Source organism: Micropterus salmoides, unplaced genomic scaffold (genome assembly GCF_014851395.1).
Source record: "Micropterus salmoides isolate LMB-PRFRI ecotype aquatic unplaced genomic scaffold, ASM1485139v1 Ms_hic_scaffold_3, whole genome shotgun sequence".
Taxonomy (NCBI): Eukaryota; Metazoa; Chordata; class Actinopteri; order Centrarchiformes; family Centrarchidae; genus Micropterus; species Micropterus salmoides.
In genome coordinates, this window is record NW_024042261.1 from 8,605,766 (window position 1) to 8,627,250 (window position 21,485).

A 21,485-nucleotide genomic window follows, 5' to 3' on the forward strand; every position below is an offset into this window, starting at 1 on the left:
AACAATTAAGCAATTAGCTGAAATTAACTAAAACATGTACCAAATGACATAGTTCTGTCAATAATCATTACAAGTGTTACAAGTTTGCTTAGCTAACGTTAGCACCATAAGCTAACTGGTCATACCAATATCATAAGGAAGAGCCTTTTCACACTGAAACAAAAAAATGAAATGCAGAATATTTGTTGACCATTTTTTGCGTTCAAATCTTTTATACCAAGTCTGACACGAATAGTCCTGTTCCTAGTATTCCACAGAAAATGAGAGCATCATTCCTCAAACAATCATTGATTTATCATCATCATGAATGACATTGAATAATAAAAAATATGTATGTAAAACAAGGTTTTTACTTCATTATTCCAAGAGTCCAATACTGTGTAGAAAAGTTACAATATATATATATATGGAGAATATCTTATGGGTGGCGCCAGTGTTACTGTAATGAATGGAAATGCTGAGCTCCTTTTAAAAAGTGAATTTAACAGTGTTCTCATACTGTTACTGTTATATCCTCACCTTATGTGTGTTTAGTCTGAGTCATGTTTTTGACCACTTCTCAGGAACTTCTCTGTTGTGAACTTTGAAACTATGACTAAAGCAATCATGTGGCACACGTGCAGCAAAAGCTTGATTTGTGGATGTATTCAGTTCACCAGAACAAGGTCTTTCAGACTGAGGCTTTGAACCACACGCCAACAGTGGATTACAAAACACAGGAGCCTTTACATGGCAGCGTCATACGGTGAGTTATTGCAGCAATTTAAAAAGACTGCTGGCAACTGTGTTTGTGTGTGTATGAATGGAAGATCGTGAATGCCTGTCAGGTCCAGAGCCGAGCCTGTCCCGGGTAGTTATGCTGTTAATGGGCGAGAAACAAAGTGGGAAGAGCTCTGCGGGAAACACCATTCTGGGAAAAGCAGCCTTTCACAAGAAAACAACTCGCAGCTGCAAAGAGAACAGCACCGTCTTTGGAATACAAGTGAATATATTCAACTTTACATTTAAAGAATTTCCCCTCAGAGATCAATAAAGTATTCTGATTCTGAAATCTGGTCTTTACTCACTTTGTCTAAATGTCATCCACCAGGTGACAGTGGTGGACACCCCAGGGTGGCTGTCCCACTCCACCACTCCAGACAGAGTGTCCCAGGAGCTCCGCAGAGGTCTGACCCTCTGCCACCCGGAGCCTCATGTCATCCTGCTGGTGCTGCCCACCACCTCCACCTTCGGCCATGAGGAGTGGAAGGCCATGGAGGCCCAGCTCAGACTGCTCCAAACCCCCATCTGGCTGCGAGCCATGGTCCTCTTCACTCACGGAGACAAGTTAGGTAAACAAAAGATTGTTGGGATCGGGTAGGTTTGCTTATTAGCAAATATTGAAGATATTTAGTGATATGAATACAATATATATTACTTAAAGTTTTAATAAATATTAATAATTATGAGGGACAACCCTGGGAAAGAGCAAACACAGTCCTTTAAAAAAAAGGGGTTCTCCACTTAACATTAATGAGGTGGACAGTGAAGGGTTGTTCTGAGCACTGACTATCACAACCTATAAAATGTATGACAGGACTTATTTAACTTCAGCACAGATTAATGTTCAACACATTCAGTCAATAAATCACTGTTATCTATACTCTAAACACAATCAGCATGTGTGTGTGTGTGTGTGTGTGTGTGTGTGTGTGTGTGTGTGTGCGTGTGTGTGAGGGTCAGTAAAGGAAGAGAGAGATGGAAAGACACACAAATACAATTACATCCAATCCCAAGGGCCATGGCAAGACACAGTAGTTGTCCTTTCTCACGGGAACAAGGCAGCATACTTATGTTCTGGAGTTGTAACCGTGCAGTTATTGGCTCTACTTGCAGTGGCAAAAACAAACACGAATAAAGGCCCAGCGACGTGGAACCGATTCAGCTAAAATCTCACACTCTGGTGCAATTTAACAGAGCAGAGGGGTTTTGGCACTGTTTCTTTGTTAATGCTTGAGGCCTCCTTGTCATGGCTTTGCCTCCTCTTTGTTGTATGTTGTGTGGTCCCAACGTGATCATGTACTACTAGGGTCGTCTTTATGCTGTGTCTCACTGCTAACTGGCCAGAGGACAGTGCTGCCTGGTTTGGTTTTGTGTCCGTTTATAGTCATTTGCTGAATTGTTCATCCGTCTTCCCAGTGGTTTCCAACTTGGGGTTTGGCACATCGAAAATGGCTCCCAACATAAATGTGAGATGTAAAATAACTCTGGTTGAACTGGTTGCAATTCAAATTCACAGTAAAGCATTTTGTTTTAGATTCTCAGTCTTGTTCCCTTATTTCTAAAATGATTGTTCTTAATCCATTGAGATTTAACTCAACCAATGAGGTTCTTTCTGCTGCAGGGGGCCTGCCTATCCAGGAGCACATAAGGCGACAAGGTCGGACTCTTCAGTGGCTGCTGGAGCGATGTGGGAACAGGTACCAGGTTATGAACAACCAATCCAAGGCCTCAGATGCTCAGTTTACTGAGCTCTTTGGGAAGATCCAAAAGATGATGGAGACCAACAAGCATCCCAGGGAGATCCAGTACAGGATGTACGCCCAGCTGAGACGAGATCTGAGCATGAAGGCGGAGAGGAGGTGGCAGGGAAGACAAGAGGAGAGAGGAGAAATGACAGTGATGCATGATGTGCATGATGGGAGGCCAAGAGAAAGGAAGCAGATTGCCTCAGGGTGGCCACATATGCCCAGAGGTAGGAAGGAACTTTGATTAGATTTTTAGAATTTTGCCCACCATCAACACGCCATAAAATCTGTGTAAGTTGTGTAAAATGTGAAACCCACTGCAGCGTGTGTCCTTACAGGATTCCCAGTAAACCCTAAACCTGCTCTTGGCCTCATCCTGCTGGGAAGGAGGAAGTCAGGGAAGAGCTCAGCGGGCAACATGATCCTGGACAGAGAAGCGTTCCAGATCAACGTAAAGACCGTCAGGTGCTCTGTAGGGCACGGGAAAGTATCAGGGCGGCCTCTCACGGTGGTGGACACCCCCGGGTGGAGTCTGTTCTGTCTGGCCAATTCCGAGCAGGTCAGGATGGAGATCGGCCGCAGCCCTTCCCTCTGCCCCGCGAGAAGCAAAGTGTGGTTCCTGCTGGCTGTGCCCGTGGCCTCGTTCGGAGAGAAAGACAGGAGAGCTGTGGAGATGTACCTCAGCATTCTGGGGAATGGTGTGTGGAGGAGCACTGTGGTGTTGTTCACCTACGGAAAGGAGCTGAGAGGAAGGACGGTGGAGAAACACATCCAGCGGAGGGGAGAACCTCTGCAGTGGGTGCTGGACAGATGTGGCCACCGGCATCACGTGTTTGACACAAATACAGGAGACGATACTCAAGTAAACCAGCTGCTGGAGATGGTGGAGCAACTGTAGATACGAAATAAATATGACTAAACAGAAAGAAAACAGAGGGAAATATATTCACTCACCCCCACCCCCTTTATCAGATATCAGATATCTTAATCCTACAATACAAATCTTGTTTTAAGCCAAATCTAAGTGTTGTTTTATGTTTTAGTGATAATTACGAAAAGAAGAGAAAGCCACCAAATGACAAGTATGTCTCTTATTTCAGGTAATCGCCACCCCTCTTCCAGTCTAAGTTGTGCAAACAGCATATGTCTACTTTTATTGTACACTGATGTTTAAAGGCGTGTTTGTGTTTATTTTTCCACAGAGTATGGTCATACTTACCACCCGTGGGCTTAAGTTCAGTTATGCCTTTGTTTCTCATTGTTGGGGGTTGAGAGTAGTCACAAAGTCAGTTTGATTATGACAAAACCACAGCACTAGAAACACAGAAATATGTACACATAATAGAAAGAGTTACTTTTGTATGTTACTGCATTAGATTTAAAAAATGTTGGTATGTCCAGGTATGAACTGCTCCACAGAGCCCTCATGTCCAAACAACAATAAATCCATTTTCTCTACAGTCACAACGGGGATGATCAACAACAGCAGAACCAGTTTAATTGTTGGAGGATCCACCAAGAGCATGTAGGCATTTAGCATGTGTTCACCTGTTTGATCTGGGTCACTTAGCTGCTGGCCAGGTGGTTCATTAAATCAGTGATTAATTAAGGTAGTTATTCTAATATTACCCATAAGGCATCATCCTTAATGTTGTTGCATAGTTGTGCACTTTTCATACAGTAGCATGAATTTCAGTGTCCCCTGTCTGGACAGGAGCTCTGACACAGACACACCAGCAGCTTCTGATTTCACACATTTCTTCCTTACTGTTTCATGTCACTTCTGTTCCTATATGCTACTGTTGTCACCCTGTAACTGATACTAAGTAGTACAATTCTTCAGGCAACATAAAGATACTGATTTCTAAAAATACTCAACAAGTAGGCCTACATGTTCTTACACACAAAAAACGATGCTACAATAACGTGAGTAAATGTTTTTTCGTTACTTCCAACCTAAAACGATTTTCTGCGTGAACTCGATATGAAAACAAACAAAATGTTATTTAAGGTCAAACCTTGCTATTGGCTAAAAGCGGCTCCCCTCCAGCCAATTATAGCTCTGTAAATGATCCTCCTCCGTGTGACAGGGAAGTTCACAACACAGTAGTGAAACTCGGAGGACAAGCTAACACAGCTGTCTATGTTTGTTAGCTACAGTTAGCCTCTGACACTGGAGCTGTTCAGCCCGTTATTGATCAGTAGTTGATTATTAAGGCGGGCTACAGCGGCTACAGGAAGCGTTTGGCTAAGATAATGCTAAGTGCCCTGGCGTGTGGAGCTGCGGTGTTTCCAGGGCTCTTCTATACCTTCAGGAAAGGACTAAAACACACTTTCACACACTGGAGTGATGCCGACGTGGTTTCTGTCAGTGAAAGGTCAGCAGCACCTCACCTCACCGAACTCCTTTAAGACTTGCAGCAATTTAATGTTGTCTTGCTTGTTTATCAATTTACATATATTGTGTGTATTTATTTGCTGTTTTATATTAGTAAATAGAAGGATCTGCTAAATTCGGCACTCATATAATAAACCAATGGCTCGTTTCAGTAAATTTATAATCATAAGTTAACAGTAAGTTAACGTGACATTGGGGCAGTGTTATGAGCGGTATGAAAAGTTACAATTTTACTCTTTTTACTCATATGTGGGTAATAATGTCAGTCTAAGACACCACATTCAAGCTCTGACTGAGATGGTTCAGTATGCTACTGAAGGTATCTTGTATGCACTGGTGCCGAGAAGCAAGACAGCAAATAAATGAGCATGTATTTCAAAGAAGTTTTGTGTGTTTAAAGGATGTGTTTCAGTTTTATTTTTGTGAGTGACAAAAAAAAACGAAAGGTCGTTTCTGCTGACTGTTTCTTCAGGCTGGTCTCAGCCATCCACGCCTCTTTGGCTACAGCAGCTGGAGTCACAGTTGTGACGTCCTGCAGGGACACCATGACTGACAGGTAAGAGACTCACTTATGACTTTCCATCACTATGAAGAACATTAGCACTCAGTGAACTGACAGTAGTGAAGTCAGAGAATCAGTTAACGCATTGTGTGTCTGCAGCGTTTGTGGCAATACAACACCAAAACCCAAGTTTAGTGTCATTTCATGTTAATTCAGTGAAAGTCCTTGTTGTCTCACCATGCACAGTCACTGGCTGGTCAATAGCTTTGTTTTGTTCGGAGCTCCCTATATGGCCCATGACATCTATGCCATGTATCTGAGCCACTACCACACTCAGAGGGTCAGAGGTCATTCCGGGTCATACAGCAGCCACTCTCTTCAGACAGTGAAGGCTTTCCTCAGCAAGGACTGGATGCTGGTCCTCCATCACATGACGCTGCTGCTCATTTTCACGCCCATCACTCTGGTGAGTACGGGGAGGAATCACTTTGTTTATATATGTCGTATGAACACACACAAACACATACTGTAAAGGCTGCCCGGTAGGGGCTGACTGAGTCTGCTGACTGTGCAGTGTGTCTGATTTGCAGTTCTTCAGAAGAGGACTGGGTGATTTCTTCGTCGGCTGCCTGTTCACCACAGAGTTCAGCACTCCTTTCGTGTCTATAGGAAAGATTCTCATCCAGGTAAACCCTGTGGACCTCATCTCTATAAAGCGTTTCTACATCTTAATTTCCCCACAAAGACCGTCAGAGCTCTGCTAGCCAGTGATTTCACACCGTTAGGATTAGATTTAGAAACATAAAGCTGTTCCACAGTGAATGTTTGAAGGTCCGACCAGCTGGGGGAGTCAGTGGCAATAATTCACACTAACATTTTTATGCGTCATTTCCTGCGGGCACATTTCCCATCAGAGACTCAACACCAGCTGAATTTTGGACAATTGGCAGCTGTGACACAGGAGGAAAAGCAGGTTGTCCATTAATCAAAGGGTCGAAGGTTCGATCCCCCGACCCTGATGCCCAAGCGTCCTTGGGCAAGACGCTTAACCCCAACTTAATTGTTCCCGGTGGTCAGATCCGCACCTTCTGTGGTAGCTCGCTGCCATCTGTGTGTGAGCGTGTGTGCATGAATGAGATGCCACATGTAAAGAGCTTTGGGTAAAAGTGCTGTTTATAAATGCAGGAAATTAGCCATACCTTGCAATTCAGATGGTTTACTTAGTAGCAATCAAAACCACAGGGCGACACTTTTCTGTTAAAATTAAATGTCCTGCATTACAAATAGTACTTAAATGTTAAAAATTAAATGTATAATTATAAGCTCAGTATAAAAGTACATAAGCATGATCATAAAATAACACATGTACAAATGTGGATCCTGTCTTTTATATTTGTATATAGTATTGGCACTACTAATGTATTATAAGTGTAAACAGCATTATTTCTAATTGTAATTTGTAATTTTTAGAGTTAAATTATCAGCATATTTAAATCTTCCAGAAGAAATGGTCATGGAGTGGCTCCAAAATCTCCCATAGATGTTCTGTTGGGTTGAGATCTGGTGACTGTGAAGGTTAAATCAGACAATATGATTCTCATCATTTTCATACTCTTCAAACCATTTAGTGAGACCTGGCACCCTGCATGGAAACATCTGCTTTAGCATTTGTTGTCATATTTTTACTTTGACACCTGTGTGTGTGTGAAACAAATATTTAAAATTACTTGTTGACATTCTTTCCTTCTCTTGTTTCTTCCTGGATATCCAGCTGGGCCTTGACAACACCAGGCTGCACAGAATCAACGGCATCATTGTCCTCCTGAGTTTCTTCATGTGTCGGATCCTGGTCTTCCCCTTCATGTACTGGATGTACGGCAGGCAATTTGGGATTCCCCTGCACAAAGTGCCCTTCCACCTGCCTCTGCAGTGCAACGTGGGTAACCTGGTGATCCTGGCTCCACAGATCTACTGGTTTATTTTGCTGCTGAGGAAAGCGAACAGACTCTACATGCGACAGAAGAGAGGGTAGGGGGACTGAAGCAAAGACAAGCAGAGGACATGCTGAGTCCACCTGATTATAAAACCGCTGGGTTTCCACTAAGAATAAAGATACGACAGACTATTAAAAATATACAAGGTTTCAAGAATAAGTAATAGGAGAAAAGGTTTGAATATTTCTAGAATTAAGTTGTACATTTAAAGTTAAACAGCATTAATAATTTGAGGGGGAAAGGTCTAACATTTCAAAATAAAGTAACGTGTCATTTTTCTCTCGTCTGCTTTCTTGTAAATGTGTTAACTTTGTCAAAATATTACTGTTTCTTAATTTTGATTTCTTCTGTAAATTTTCAACTTTTAATTGAAACATTACTTGTCCTTAATTCCAATTACATGACTTATTTTTCAAATGCTGTGACTTGAAATATTGACTGTATCCTCAAAACACTTTTCCTCTGAATTCTATGAATCATACTGTATTTTCAAAATAGTCTGAATTTCTTAAACAGTCAAATTTATCTTTGTTAAATCACTCGTTTCTCTCCCCCCCCCTTAACTGTGCCCCTAATAAATGATCATAGACGGCTGAGTTCAGTGTTTGTCGTGCACTACATCATCATAATGTCAATTTTGCTGTTGCTATGTGACAAAACTCAATAAATTGATTTAATTATGTATTGATAGTATTGGTTTGTTCCTGAAGGGTTTGATGATGATAGCGAGGGAATACGCAGTGCACAGTACATACATTTGTAATTATACTGCACATTTATTCTCTAGTTGAAATGAGCAAACTATCTCAGCCACCACATCCTGTTCAAGAACCTCTAACAGAATGAATATCACTGAAGCAGCATTATAGACATTTGCTGTGGAATATAGGCTTTTTTTATTCAGACTCCTCAGCATCACTCTGTGATTTAACCAAGTGCAGCGTACAACATTGACAAGTGAAATTATTTTATCAGCAAACCCATGTAAGAGCCCTGATGGAAAACATTAAAGAAAAATCGGTGCATCTTAAGCTGCCGATGACACGAGCTGAGCGATCTTCTGACGCAGTACAGCCTTCATCTCCTGGTTGTCCAGGTTGTCTGTGATGGTGGAGAAGAAGTGGCGGGTGTTGTCGCTCTCCAGCGGGCTGCTGCTGCCAGGGAAAGCGGCCATGATTGCCTCGTAGTGGCTGAGGATCTCCAGACTGGACAGGAACAACGGTTCACACTGGCCTCCTGGCATCATCACCTGGGAGAGGGACATTTAATCCAGATTTAGGAAAATGAACACAGGAGAGGAGGCTATTCTAATTTACTGAATGGAACTTTTTGCCTTCAAAATATAAATCGACTGGCTCGTGGTTGGCTGATACGGGGTTTTCAAATGCTGATGTCGATATTTACTCATGCTGTCGTTCCACAGCAGCCACACTGACATGGCTGCCTGCAGATGTGTCCAGATGATGCCACACCGATTATTCGGCCTATCACTACTACTGGCATCTTAAATCCTTACTGAATGTCAAAAATGCTATTTGGCCTTTCAATACTCCAGTTAGTTCATCTCTAATATGTAAGAGATAGTAGCAGACAAGTTGCAGGCAAACAACTTATTATAATTATATTTGTTTGTTTGTTCATCTTTGTGTTATCTATAACAACCCTAACTCCATGATCTTTAGCTACGCACTGTTGTTGTCTCTACCTTCAGTGTAAAACTGGCATTGTGAAGGTGGAAATGTCTTCAACGATCTAAGTTGCAACCGCTTAATTTCAATGTCAATATAATAATCCTGTCAGCTGTACTATAAAATTCAAACCTGGATGTGCTGAACATGGCAGAAGAGCTGGCTGAGTACAAAAAGGACTTCCTGGCTGGGAACCATCTCCACCTCCACCTCCATTTGGGACTCTTTGGAGTTCAGAGGAGAACCTTCTGCTTGTGTAACGTCTTTCAGAGAGGCTTTGGACATTTTAGGAGTTTTGATTGAAGTGCAGGATGAACTGGAGTCTTTAGATGCTGGCGTTTTAGGAGGCGTTGAAGCAGAGGCCGTCAAAGCGCCAGATGAAGGAAGAGGAAGCTTGGCTCTTACTGAGTTTATCATCTCCCTCACAGCGTGGGCGTATAACCTGCCAACGTGCGCCCAGCCGTCCGCTGACAGCCAGTGGGAGCAGCTGGACCCGCAGAGCAGCTGAAGGACTCGAAGCAGGAGGACAGACAGGCGGAGCTCACACGAAAACCTCCTAAGATCCAGGAGTGGCAGATAGTCCACGTACTCGAGCGAGAAGGGAACATGGAGGCGACCTGAGGAGATCAGCTCCCGCAGGACTCTCAGCAGTCTGGTCCACTGGGAGACGGAGCAGCAGGGCAGGGTCTGGGTCAGAGCCACCAGCAGGCCTTTGCTGAACATGTTGACGTGGTCGGGCTTGCGCTGGTCCAGAGAGAGACGGGACAACATGGTGGACTGTAGGGAGTCTGATACAGAGCAGCACTCCATCCAGGCCAAAAGACCCGTGCCCTGGCCATACTGAGGCAGGTCCAAACCTGACCACTCCTACAGAGGGGGGGAGAGACGGGACCAGAGAAGATACGAACAAAGACAGATTAGCAGGGATACACCAATGATGCAATCCTCCTTCTGACTTGTCAGTAACAAAACTGACAAACTTTTGTCACTTTGTCAAACCTCAATAAATGATGTGTCCACATTCGGACCTGCTGGTGACCAGAGGTTGAGAGTTGGCAAGTTTTACATGAACATTACTCCAGGGCTCCTTCCCCAAAGCATGCGCAGAACATACACACAGTTAAACATACAGAAACATCCCTCTTTGAAAGTCCCAGTAGCTTTAACGGACAGTTACTGTGGACAAAAGTAGCAACTGACAAAGATAAAGACAATAAAGACAATCCCACAGGCTTCTAGTCAATAATCAATTCATTTATGATCACTGGATTTCCCCAATGATATCTAAACAAATTGCACCCATTGTGGAAACCAAACCTGTTATTTTCTCCACTTTAGATGCAAGTTTAAATGAGATGTCCAGGCTCAAATATAGTTCAGTTCTCAATGAATAATAAAGACAAGATTTTGGAGTTTAAAATTAGACACCGTCATTACAAAATGTCAACTGTGGGGAACAGAGTACACACTTCAGTCTTCCCTAAAAATAAACTACTGAAAGTAGGAGCAGCTTAGTGGAGGTTGATGGAGACGTGAATAGTAGTTGCAGCTTTTTTATAGAGGTTGTAGGATTTGTTTAGTTGGTGATCATCATGTGCTTAGAGGAGGAATCCAGCAATTTAGCACTGCACTTCCAAAAAAGACAGTGAAAAAAGCACGGTCATAGCAGGGAGAGGTGTGCTGACTTTCAATCCCAAGTATGGGTCAAGCTCCACCACACACTGGATTCATATGCTGCAGCAAGTAGCATCCTTCATCCTGCCTGGTAACGTCTCATTTCTTAGCACATGCTTTCTGTTAAAAAAAAAAAAGGTACGGTGTCGAAGCCCAGGCTGTGATAACAGAGTTCTTACCTGCTCAGGTAGATCACACACAGTAAGCAGAGACGTGGGAACCTCGTTTTTAAAGTGTTCCCCCCAAACGGGCTTCAGGTGGAAACGAACGGTCCAGTCCAGTTCCTCCATCTTGTTGTAGAGCCAGAACAGAGCTCTGGACCAGCTGCTGGGGGCCGCCGCCACCTCTGCACCCACCAGCTGCCCCAATGTGGTCAGCACCGACTCCAGCAGCTCCTTGGTGTCCATGGACAAGTGGTGAAAGGTGCCCTCTGGTGGCTGCTCCCAACACCTGGCAGAGATCAGAGTGTTGAAATCAAAGGCAGGTTTGATTTTGGTTCTGTTACAGTTCTCACTTAAAGAGGTGAACAGTTCAGGAATAAAACAGTGGAATAAGAGGAGGTATGTGGATCTAGAGTGAAGGCCATAAGAACACAAACCTGAGAGTCTGGCTCTGCAGCTGGGCCAGGACGTAGAGCAGGGGAAAGGGGGAGCAGTCCAACACCCAGTGAGGAGACGAGGCTTGTTCCTGGACGTCCGCAGACAAAGCAATGTGGAGAAGCTGCAGACTCAGCTCTGTATCAAAGCAGCTCTGACCTGGAGGGAATGCAAAGAAGCAGGTTGGAGCAGCTCAAAAGGATTTTCTTTACATAAACACATAACGTAAACAAACACTTTGGATAAGTAATCCTTAAAGCTGCCCCAGTCAATCATTTTTACATTAGCAACAGATTAAATAACCACAGACAATGTGAAAGGTGATGCTTATAGTGACAAACCTGCAAAATGAATATCGCAGACTCTGAAGCTCCACAGAGAATTTTTACATTTTTCAGCTCATTGTTTTATTTTTACAGCCCACAACTCTACTGTTCTGGTTCACTCTCACCCGCTGGTTTCAGGAGAAAAAATAAAAAACCACCCTCCACTGTACACTACTTGCCCAACACAAAGGCAGCAAATAGACAAAGGTGGCGACTAGCTGGTGAACACAGTGGAGCATTTAGCAGATAAAGAGTCACAGTGTTGGTCCAGGCTGATGGCGATATTGAGAGAGCAGGAAGGCTGATGGCCGATATATAATGCCAATAACAAGACAAAGAAACGTCATGTAAAGCTCCAATCTAATTTACATGCTAATCTTAGCCAGTAGCGTGTTGTTTTAGATGAGAGATGAGATGAGATAAACTTTATTGTCTTCAAGGAAGAATCTTTCTTGGGACAATAACACATTTTAATTGATTAATGAAATAGAAAAATAAATTGGTCTACTAATGGTGTTAGATTAGATCTCCTGTCATTAAGGATGATATATTGTGAGCGCAGGTATCAGCCGTTGCCAATTATCTCAAAATGCCAGATGTCTCCCTCAGGAGTCGGTGCAGGAAAAAAAACGAGAAATAAAATGTATTATTAAATAACTGACTAAGATATGCAAGCAACACATTTTGCAGCGTAAACATAAACGTTTCTGTGTTCTCAGCAGACAAAGCTAGAGACACCTTCAAACGTATGTGAATCGTTATTAGTCTACCTCAGTAGTTCTAAAACTGGGGGGGCAGGACCCTCAAGGCAAAATGCCACTGCGGGCATTTTAGAGACTTTTAACCACACTTCACATCAGAAAATTGAGTTTGGTCAAGTGTCCTGGAGGTAGGTTTAAACCACTTTACGATGGTTTCCGTCTACAGAGCAATTAATCTGTTCTCCTTGCTTTAAACCAACCTCCAAGACAACTGAGCAAACTTCATTTGTTCATGAAGTGATGCGAGATGCGGTTGAAGAGTCAGAAAACGCTAGAGAGTGGAGTCAAGATTATGTCAAACCATGGCTGATACATCTTGGAAGAAGCGGATGATAGCCATTTTAAAAATAGTGAGCTATGATCGGGAGTATTCTCTTTTTTATTTATATCGTTGATACCAACCATCATAATGGTCTGGCTGCCTCATTAAAATTCCATTTATAGTTACGTATGTGCAGTTTTTAAAGAGAGAAGATTGGTAAACTTACAATTAAGCTTGGGACAAGATAAATTTGCAGTTTTAGGACACTCACCCACAGTGGAGAGGTTAGGCAGGACGAAGACGTTCACGACCTCCTCAGGTGGCAGAAAGCTTTGCATCCTTTCTTCTCCGTCACCTGTCATGACAGGCATCATCAGCAGACCCAGATATTTGAGGAACTGCTCTTTTTCATTGGCTGACAGTGACTTGGTGTTGATCATCTCCTGGAGACACCTGCAGAGGAGGCCGCTACCACTCAGAGCACCCTTTCCTTCATCTATATCTCCCCCAGCCTCTTGTCTTTCTTCCTCATCCCTTTGAGTTTCACTTTCCCTCCGTCCTCTGAGTCCAGGCAGCTGCTGCAGGATCTTAGCCATGAGAGAGAAAGCACCTTTATTGAAAATAGCTGAATGACAACAAGACCGCAGAGCAGCCTCTGGGTTCTGAAACGCAACTCTTGCTACTAAAGAGACGGCTGTGTTCAGGTTGCCCTGAGACGCCGCTGCCGGCGCTCCACCCCCTCCTTGGATGATGCAGTTGAAGGCCATGTTGAGCTCCTGCTCAAACCCGTCAGTCACGGCAGAGGGGACGGAACACCCGAAGAACCCCTTGCTGGAGAGTCTCAACATGGCAGCCAACGCCGTGTTCTTGTCTTTTAAGGAGAGCGCAGAGAACATGTCCGCAATGACTTTCATCAGCCTCCTGCACTGGTTTACGTTCGCACTCCCACTGTGGAGTTTCCTCATGAGGGTGGAGGTCAGCTTGATCAGTGTGTCGCACTGCTGGAAAACTACCTGGTTCTTCTGCAGGCAGTCCACCCAGCGCTCATCCCAGGCAGACCAGGTCTTCTCGCCGGCAAATAACACCGCAAAGTTCTGATAGTCGTCCAGGCGGTGGCTGATGATGATCGCGGCGACCCTCGCGTTCACCTCGGGGGTGCTCTCTAGAGCAGGGAAAGCCAGTGACTCCAGCAAACCTCCGAGTACATTCTTCTCAGTCTCTTGATCATCCATGTCAGTCATGGTTTCAGGCACTTTCTGTAGAGCTGTCAGGACTCTCTGGAGACTTTGTTGTAGTTTGAATGCAGAGTAGCTAGGATTGGAGCTACAGGACACTTTCAGGAACCCACTGTTTTGCCAAAACTGCACAAGTTCTGTTATAATATTCATGGCTTCACCGAGCTTCACCCTGCTGGGGTGAAACTTAGAGGGTGTTAGAGAAGCACGTAGGTCTCTCTGAGCCTCCCGAATAAGTTCAGGGCTCAGTTTCTCATCATTCTTTTCTCTGATGCTGACGACTTTAGACAAGATGTGCATCTTCTCTTCGGTTGAAAGTACAACGGCTTGGTCTATCAGGAAGGCTGTGTGAACAGCATCAAGAGAAATGGAGAGGGCCTGGAGACAAAGATCTGCTGTAGATATGTGATCTTTTATGTCTTTAAGTGCATGAAGGACAATGTGGAGGACATCAGAGGCTGGCGATGATCCTGGTAGATCTGACGTGTCTAACTTTAACCTCTTGGCAGCCTGAGGGGTCAGACCGGAAGACTTGGGGGAGAGACGAGCAAACTGTCTAGCGAACATCACTTCAATGCTATCATCTCCTCCTGCTTTCTGCTCATCTGGGCCTTTCCACAGCTCCCACCACACCTCCAGAAAAAGTCGGACATCGTCCTCTCTAGTAGGGCTGCTCCTCACGTGTTGCACTAGCCTTTCGAGCTCAGTACAGATCTGAGACTGAGGAAGATACAAGAGGAAATGGGCAAATGCCTGAGCAGCTGCCATCGACCTCACCACTTCCAGCAGGACAACATGGTTGACCTCCGGGAGGCCGTTCTGAAGGGGGAAGAAAGGGTTCTCCCTCCAGGCCATCTCCACGTCTTCTCCATACTCCCTACACAACACCTTGAGCCACACAGCACAAACTAATTTCTTTGTCCAGGTGACAGCCGTTGTGGACGCACTGACTTCATCTTGTCCACAGACTTCTCTGACTGCCTCCAGGACAGGACGTCCCACCCTGCTCCAGTCCGCTTTCTGAAGGGAGGACAGCGATGAGGGGAGACACAGCTTATCAGCCAGGAGGAACGCACCCTGAAGAACGGCCGAATCTGAAAGCACATGAGAGCAAACTAAGGAAAGCAAAGCAATATTTCATTCATTCAAAGAAACAACACACAAGAACAGGAATGCACCGCCAACTAACCAATTCCACACCTCGAGTCAGGAGTGTTAACACAACTACTAAGCCACTGACACTTTACCATTATCAATGAGTTAGCAGGTGATTGTCTAGCAGTGTTATCTGTTAATGTCATACAATAGTGAGAAATGCCTGTTTTAATTTCCCAGAGCCTAAAGTGGCATCATAATAGATAATATTGTAACGTTATAGTCCTTAAATAAGAACAGGAATGAAAGCAAATCCTCAGATAAAAGAAGCTGAAATCAGAGTATTTACTTCTTGTAAAATGACTGAAAAGCTTATTCTGGCCGCTAACTTATGTATTAGATATTAGTTAGCCATTTTACAATTCGGGATAGGACTAATTTACAAAGCAGAAGAGAACAATATCATATAACAACTATTGTTAACTCTTACAGTATATATATAACTCTTAAGTTAGTATATTATATAACTCTTAAGTTTTGCATTTAAGTTATGTTTCGCGAATTAACTAACTACTAGATTAGTAAACCATGGGGATAACTTAATTAGCTGCTTAGTTACACAATTGCAGCTTAAAAATAAAACATTTTAAATTAAATATAGGGTCCTATATAGGGAGACGCGTTTACGAACTGAGTTTTATTAACTGTATATAAAGGTAACGTTACCTTTGTTCAGCACCAGTGCCATAGCTGCTGGACGTAACGTCAGCTACATGCAGGTAGGATCAGCTAATTTTAGTCAGATTTAAATTCACATTCATGAGCGTGTCTGGTCAAAATAGTCCACCAAGTGCACTAAATCACGAGTACTGTACAAAATCCCGCAATGTAGCCTGTCAAACAGAACAAATCTGCCAACATGATAACGCTTTTCACGCGTTTTTCAGCAGCATGTCAACAGTTTTGTAAAGAGCGCTTCCGCTGTGTCAGAGAGACAAGAGGGACCCGCTGCTGTCAGAAAGCTCCTCACAGCGCCACCGCAGGACCAGGTCAGTACTGCACGTTTCGTAAAAACGAAACCCTTCGTTACATTAAATTATTTTCACCTCATGATGAATTTTCACTCAATGTTTTCGGTGCTGCTATAAGGAAATGTGTGCTTTGTCTTTGCTTTCCTGGTTTCATGTTTCAACACTGCATACACTCGTACACACACTGAACGCAGCCGATAGCGCACGAACGGCTAAATTAGCCTACACAGTTTTTAGGACACCGACACTCGTGCGTCATTTAAAATATTGCATATTCGTCACATACGTTGTACACATGTTTAAATGCTTTCTCAGTGAAATGTAATCTGCCTAATAACACGTGACGGGAGAGGTACAGCAAGCTTTCTTTCCCCGTGAAAGGAAAGTGAAAGTATCCCCCCTCCAAACTGTGAACAACTCCGTGTGGTCCTCGAGCAACAGAGAGCGACTTCTGCTAAATACTAATCATGGAGCTAACGTTAATATTAAAGTTACTTATTTACTTGTTTCTGTGTGCAGGTAAGTTATCGTCTTCAGCTTTGTCACAGATGGTGGCGTTTTTGGAGCTTCTAAGTGGATTAACATAACATGAATGAAATGACTACTACACTGTTTTACTATACTATAGCATACAACACTGTACTAACAGTAAACTATACCACACTGTACTCTAATATACTATACTATAGCATACAACACTGTACTAACAGTAAACTATACCACACTGTAGCCTGCTGTAATATACTGTACTATAGCATACTCTTTGTTACCTGACAGTACTGCTTCACTCAGTGTCTCTCTGTCTCAGGTGTGCAGTGTGTCCATCAGATACCATGGCTGCCCTGTGAGTTCACTGATGAACATGTGTTTGTGAATAATGAGGGCCACACCGAGACTCAGCTCATCCACAGAGAGGCTATGCTGCAGTTTGGTCAACAAGGAGACGCCCCGGTTAACCCACATGCCATCACTTTCCTGGTCACGGGTAAGACCTGTAGCCCAAAGGAGTAACGGACTGAAAACTATTGTTTTTCTATTGTCTTCTGTTCTGTTCTAGGGTCCAAGTTGGACCTGCGGCGGTACATAGAGGGAGCTGAGGCAGAGCAGTTGGAGTGCGGGCTGCGTAGATACAGTACAGCAGGCATCCATGTCCGCTGGCCGGTCCAGGCGGCCCAGGAGTACAACCGCTGGTTCAGCTGCACCCTCAAACACACCAAGGGCCTGTTCACAGTCACAGGCTTCCTAAGACACCCATCTGACCAACCCCCCTCAGGACAGCAGGACTACCGCAGCTGGTCTGCTATCGGGGACAGAGAGATACTCACCACAATAGGTAACACTCAAGTCTGTATTTATTTGTTACTTGTGTAAGTCCCACATCTTAGTCTTGTCTGTGTTCACATCTTAGAACTAAAATGTGTCTCTAAATGTGTGCCTCTGTCATTCCATAGCTACCATGGTCATTAAAACCCAAACTCCATCAGTGAAAGCGGGCTTGGGGTCCCAACAAAAGCTCCACTGCCAGTTTGCCATTGACCACAAAGGCCCAAACATCACTGTGGAGTGGCACTGGCAACATCGCGGAGAGAGAATCCAACTCTTCAGTCATACCAGCCGCTCAGGGAAGACGCAGGGGACTGGCGTTGGGCTGAAGAGCCTCGCAGGCGGGGACGCTTCCTATACCCTGCCCTTCACCAAGATGAGCAGTGAAGGCTCGTACATCTGTTCGGTGTCAGTGAATCCGCTGTTCGTCAGTCTGGATATAAGTCTGCATATCGAAGGTGAGGAATAATCTGAGAGAGGATCCTGGTGTCAAATGTCAGGCTAGATTGATATTTGGGGATCTTCTGTTTAAAGAAAACTTGCTTGGTTCACTTAATAGCCTTTTTTGGAGCTTTTAACAGCATGTCACGGGCTTCATCAGTGGATGGCGTTTGCTCAGTTGCCCTGCAGTGTTTGACCTCTCCATGACGCTCTCTCCAAAGTGAACCTTGTCTTTTTTCCCTATGGTCCAAAACATTGCTTGTGTCAGTGGTGATCCTGCTACACCACTGCTAATTGTAGTAGTAGAAGATCAAAATAGGCATCTTTTATATTTGTGAAATACACTTATTCGCTTTCATGCCAAAAGTTTAGATGATGAAATTGACACCACGCTCATGTCTGTACAGCACATTTGAAACTACAACACCGGTAGATGGTTAGCTTAGCGCAAAGACTGAAAACAAGGGCAAACAGCTAACCTGATTCGGGGGGAGGTTAATAAAAAAACGTCACAGCTCAACAAAAGAGGCGAGTGCTTGGACAAGTGGAGGGGTCGTGGTTAGTACAGACATGGCGGCAATAACAGCAGGACAGAGAGGCGCGAACGCTGTACCAGTTTTTAGACCGCAGAGATTGCAGTTGGACAGTTGGCAAAATGACTTTAGAAGACAGCTTTGGTTTTGGCTTTGGCATCAATCTTCTCATCTAACTGCAGAAGCAAGAAAGCAAATAATAGTTGTATAATAGAGCTTTACTTTTACCATTTTGCTCTAATTAATTAACTTTACCCAGGCCGAACTTTGTGACTTCTATACATTCACATACAGTGTAAGGCTGCAACTACCCATATTTTCATTATCAGTTTGTCTCTCAGATTTTCTTTGTATTGACTGATTAATCAATTGGTCTATAAAATGTGAGAAACCACTATCGTAACAGAAACCTCTTGCTGACACCTTTTTATTTAATTGACTCTCACCTCTCCTCAGAGCCTCCCCGTGTCTCCCTCAACGTTGGACCCACTCTCACACTGCAGGAGGACGGCGAGCAGAAGGTTATCTGTGAGGCAGAGAGTTACTACCCCCTGGATGTGGAGATAGTTTGGTACGAGCAGGACCCGGCGGTGTCAGGCCAGAGGGTGGGCGCTCCTCTCCCCAAGGTGCTGGAGAACGTTCTGCTGTCCAGCCACAAACACAACCAGGACAAGACCTTCTCGCTGTCCGCTTTCTTCTACCTCAAGGCTTCGCTCAGGGCCTCGGGGAGACAGTTTACATGCAGCGTCTCCCATCAGTCCCTGAGAGTGCCCATTAGAAAGAGCTTCATCCTGACTGTTGAAGGTGAGCGGACTAGTTCAGTGAGCCACCACACAGTGGCAGCAGAGGAACATATCTGACGCCCAGTGTCATGTCTGTTTTCTCTGCTCAGAGCCAAGCAGCTGGATGTTCGCCTTCACTGTTGGCTTCATTGTGGTCATACTGGTGGCCATCCTGTATTTGATGCTGCCCTACCTGTACGCAGGTGAGCGTACAAACAGGCTGATAAAAGGATATGTGAACATCATCGGTGTGAGGAGTCTCTGAGTCCAAGCGTCTGTCATAATGACAAATAGTTTCATTTGATTGAGTTTGACTTAAACACATTACACACAAACAGATTGTGAAAGAATGTAAAAGAAGGGTTAATTAGAGGTATGACTCTCATCACTGCAATCATGTTATGTATAGTGCAGGCAAATTACAGTCAACGCTAAATCATCACTAACCACTGTGTTCATATCATTTTGACATGTGAAGTGTTGATAACTGAGAGATTGATTATCATTTATTTTCTCCACAGCAAGAAAAAAATCAGCGGCGGTAAGATTAAACACATCATTTTTATTGTTCCCTTTATCAGAGCTGTTTTGATTCATCAATGCCAAACAATATGATCTGTGTGTGTATTTGTATCTTCTGAGCAGAAGAAACCATACTGAGCAGCCTTGGAAGACTGAGCACACCAACTCAAACCGCCAGTGAAGTCAGACGTGTCTCCTCCCTGCTGCGCTTTTATTTTAGAATGCCTCGGACGTTTGATTCTTGTTTGTTTTTTGAGGTGAATTTGGGTTTCCATGAAACTGATGTTTTCTATGTTGCACTTACTTTGCTTAGATTTTGCTCATGCTACAAACTTGAACTTGAAGTGAATGTCTCTCAGCAAACAGCAATCACAGTTTAAAGACACCCTATCCAGTTTTTGACCACTAGTGGCGCTGTGGAGCAATGCATTTACGAGTGCGCCACAGTTTTAGGTGCGTGATGCATGCTGGGCTTAACATAAGGTATTTTTCTTTGCAAATGACGCGAGATCGGTCATTGATCTCTGCTCCCAGTAAGCTCACGCAGGTAGACTGTGTCCGACTTGACGGCACCCCGCCGGGCATGGTGATGCACATGCACACGTGGTGCGTTACTGTGCAAAGAAGCAAAGCAATGCTCCAACAAAAGCAGTGAAGAAGAAGACCGCTAGCTAGTAAACATTGACTGTAAAGAATTGACCATTGAAAATAGATTTAAAAATTGGCTTTGCAAATGTTTTATGCAGAAGTAGATGCATTCAGCAGGTTTATTAGACCTCTGTGATACACACGATGTGTGTTGGTGAGACACACTGAACCTTTATTAAAAAATGGCTGCAGTTAGCCTTACAATGTGAGAAAACTTGCTGATTTGCTGATTTGTGATTTGTAATTACAAGGATAACAATAAGTAAAATACCTGGAAGGTGTTGCAATAATGGATTTAAATTAATGTTTAAATAGTTTAAATAATTTAATACAATATATTAAAGTAATTGTAGTACATTGATTTCAGAACGTTTTTTACATTATTTTTGGCAACATGTGAGTGAATATTAAAAGTTCCTGGAGTAAGAAAATTGTCTTTGATTGTCTGAAATGTCCTTTCCTCTAGAATATTTATCAGCCAGATTTTATAAAAACAGCTTAAAGTGAAATTTTGGACCTAAAGCTGGAGTAGGCAACGTTTGGAAAAACTAGCAAGAGTCGGCTAGATTTTGAAAGTATCCACCCCCTCCCTTCAGGAGCCACTCCACAAAAACATAAGTTCATGCACTGAGAGTGCACGGGCAGAGCGCGACCAGGTAGACAGGTGGGCCAGCTTATCCTGCGACTGCCACTGTGTCAGAGCATTTGATTTATTGATTGCTGTCCGAAGGTAAAGACAATTTCAAAAACTACAACAAAAAATGCCTCTCAAATAAATTGCCCACCCCAGCATTAAGTTAAACAATCCTTCAGTTTTCCTCACAAAGTTAAATAATGAAAGTTATCTATTAAACTGGCATGAATGCTCATAAATGTGAGAGAGATCCAGAGGTTAACTTTGTTTAGAGTACATCCTGGATGGCTGCAGAGGTGAGCACACACCTTCTTAGACATGCTTTTAATAACATTTTCATTTCTGCACAGCTTTTTTCTGTATTTTGCAGTCTTCAAGGGTAAAATAAGAACACAGTTAGCTGCTACTGGTAGAATCATTTCTTCCATACTCCTACTTATTAATTCAAATAATGTGTTTGCACAGTAATGTAGCGCAGAAAACTGATGTTTTAAAGGACAAACAATAAGGGGAAATGAAACCCTTGTGTCAGA

The 21,485-nt window shown here is 43.6% G+C and overlaps 4 protein-coding genes across 5 annotated transcripts; 3 read left to right on the plus strand and 1 right to left on the minus strand.

The window, feature by feature from the left end:
- Nucleotides 1–588: 588 nt before the first annotated feature.
- On the plus strand, nucleotides 589–3,967 carry LOC119882949 (GTPase IMAP family member 8-like). 2 transcript variants are annotated; one of them, XM_038693371.1, is made up of 5 exons: nucleotides 589–745; nucleotides 828–982; nucleotides 1,091–1,331; nucleotides 2,384–2,734; nucleotides 2,846–3,967. In XM_038693371.1, exons 1-5 carry the CDS (start codon nucleotides 730–732, stop codon nucleotides 3,403–3,405), a joined length of 1,323 nt encoding a protein of 440 aa, XP_038549299.1. In that variant the 5' UTR covers nucleotides 589–729; the 3' UTR covers nucleotides 3,406–3,967. The 2 variants fall into 2 exon arrangements, with proteins under 2 accessions (XP_038549299.1, XP_038549298.1); XM_038693370.1 differs by having other exon boundaries at nucleotides 643–982.
- Nucleotides 3,968–4,140: 173 nt separating this feature from the next.
- Nucleotides 4,141–8,085, plus strand: LOC119882952 (TLC domain-containing protein 3A-like). The gene is made up of 5 exons (XM_038693373.1): nucleotides 4,141–4,885; nucleotides 5,378–5,461; nucleotides 5,654–5,873; nucleotides 5,998–6,093; nucleotides 7,179–8,085. The coding sequence occupies exons 1-5, from the start codon at nucleotides 4,764–4,766 to the stop codon at nucleotides 7,437–7,439; spliced, it is 783 nt and encodes a 260-aa protein (XP_038549301.1). The 5' UTR covers nucleotides 4,141–4,763; the 3' UTR covers nucleotides 7,440–8,085.
- A 188-nt stretch (nucleotides 8,086–8,273) lies between these two features.
- Nucleotides 8,274–15,786, minus strand: gemin4 (gem (nuclear organelle) associated protein 4). Its single transcript, XM_038693363.1, has 6 exons — nucleotides 15,765–15,786; nucleotides 12,980–15,037; nucleotides 11,362–11,518; nucleotides 10,943–11,213; nucleotides 9,222–9,956; nucleotides 8,274–8,650 (listed from the first exon to the last, which is right to left on the minus strand). Exons 1-6 carry the CDS (start codon nucleotides 15,784–15,786, stop codon nucleotides 8,429–8,431), a joined length of 3,465 nt encoding a protein of 1,154 aa, XP_038549291.1. The 3' UTR covers nucleotides 8,274–8,428.
- Nucleotides 15,787–16,234: 448 nt separating this feature from the next.
- On the plus strand, nucleotides 16,235–20,749 carry dhrs13b.2 (dehydrogenase/reductase (SDR family) member 13b.2). Its single transcript, XM_038693372.1, has 8 exons — nucleotides 16,235–16,588; nucleotides 16,878–17,054; nucleotides 17,127–17,402; nucleotides 17,521–17,850; nucleotides 18,823–19,170; nucleotides 19,259–19,351; nucleotides 19,670–19,689; nucleotides 19,794–20,749. Exons 1-8 carry the CDS (start codon nucleotides 16,537–16,539, stop codon nucleotides 19,806–19,808), a joined length of 1,311 nt encoding a protein of 436 aa, XP_038549300.1. The 5' UTR covers nucleotides 16,235–16,536; the 3' UTR covers nucleotides 19,809–20,749.
- Nucleotides 20,750–21,485: the final 736 nt, after the last annotated feature.

Coding starts and splice junctions, on each gene's coding strand:
- LOC119882949 (XM_038693370.1), top strand. CDS start 803: ATGGAAGATCGTGAATGCCTGTCAGGTCCAGAGCCGAGCCTGTCCCGG. Junction 983..1,090: donor GCACCGTCTTTGGAATACAA/GTGAATATATTC, acceptor GTCATCCACCAG/GTGACAGTGGTGGACACCCC. Junction 2,735..2,845: donor GTGGCCACATATGCCCAGAG/GTAGGAAGGAAC, acceptor GTGTCCTTACAG/GATTCCCAGTAAACCCTAAA.
- dhrs13b.2 (XM_038693372.1), top strand. CDS start 16,537: ATGGAGCTAACGTTAATATTAAAGTTACTTATTTACTTGTTTCTGTGT. Junction 17,055..17,126: donor CATCACTTTCCTGGTCACGG/GTAAGACCTGTA, acceptor GTTCTGTTCTAG/GGTCCAAGTTGGACCTGCGG. Junction 17,851..18,822: donor TATAAGTCTGCATATCGAAG/GTGAGGAATAAT, acceptor ACCTCTCCTCAG/AGCCTCCCCGTGTCTCCCTC.
- gemin4 (XM_038693363.1), bottom strand. CDS start 15,786: ATGGCACTGGTGCTGAACAAAG. Junction 9,957..10,942: donor TGTGTGATCTACCTGAGCAG/GTAAGAACTCTG, acceptor CCCCCTCTGTAG/GAGTGGTCAGGTTTGGACCT. Junction 8,651..9,221: donor GCCATGTTCAGCACATCCAG/GTTTGAATTTTA, acceptor TCCCTCTCCCAG/GTGATGATGCCAGGAGGCCA.
- LOC119882952 (XM_038693373.1), top strand. CDS start 4,764: ATGCTAAGTGCCCTGGCGTGTGGAGCTGCGGTGTTTCCAGGGCTCTTC. Junction 4,886..5,377: donor GTGGTTTCTGTCAGTGAAAG/GTCAGCAGCACC, acceptor CTGTTTCTTCAG/GCTGGTCTCAGCCATCCACG. Junction 6,094..7,178: donor TAGGAAAGATTCTCATCCAG/GTAAACCCTGTG, acceptor CTGGATATCCAG/CTGGGCCTTGACAACACCAG.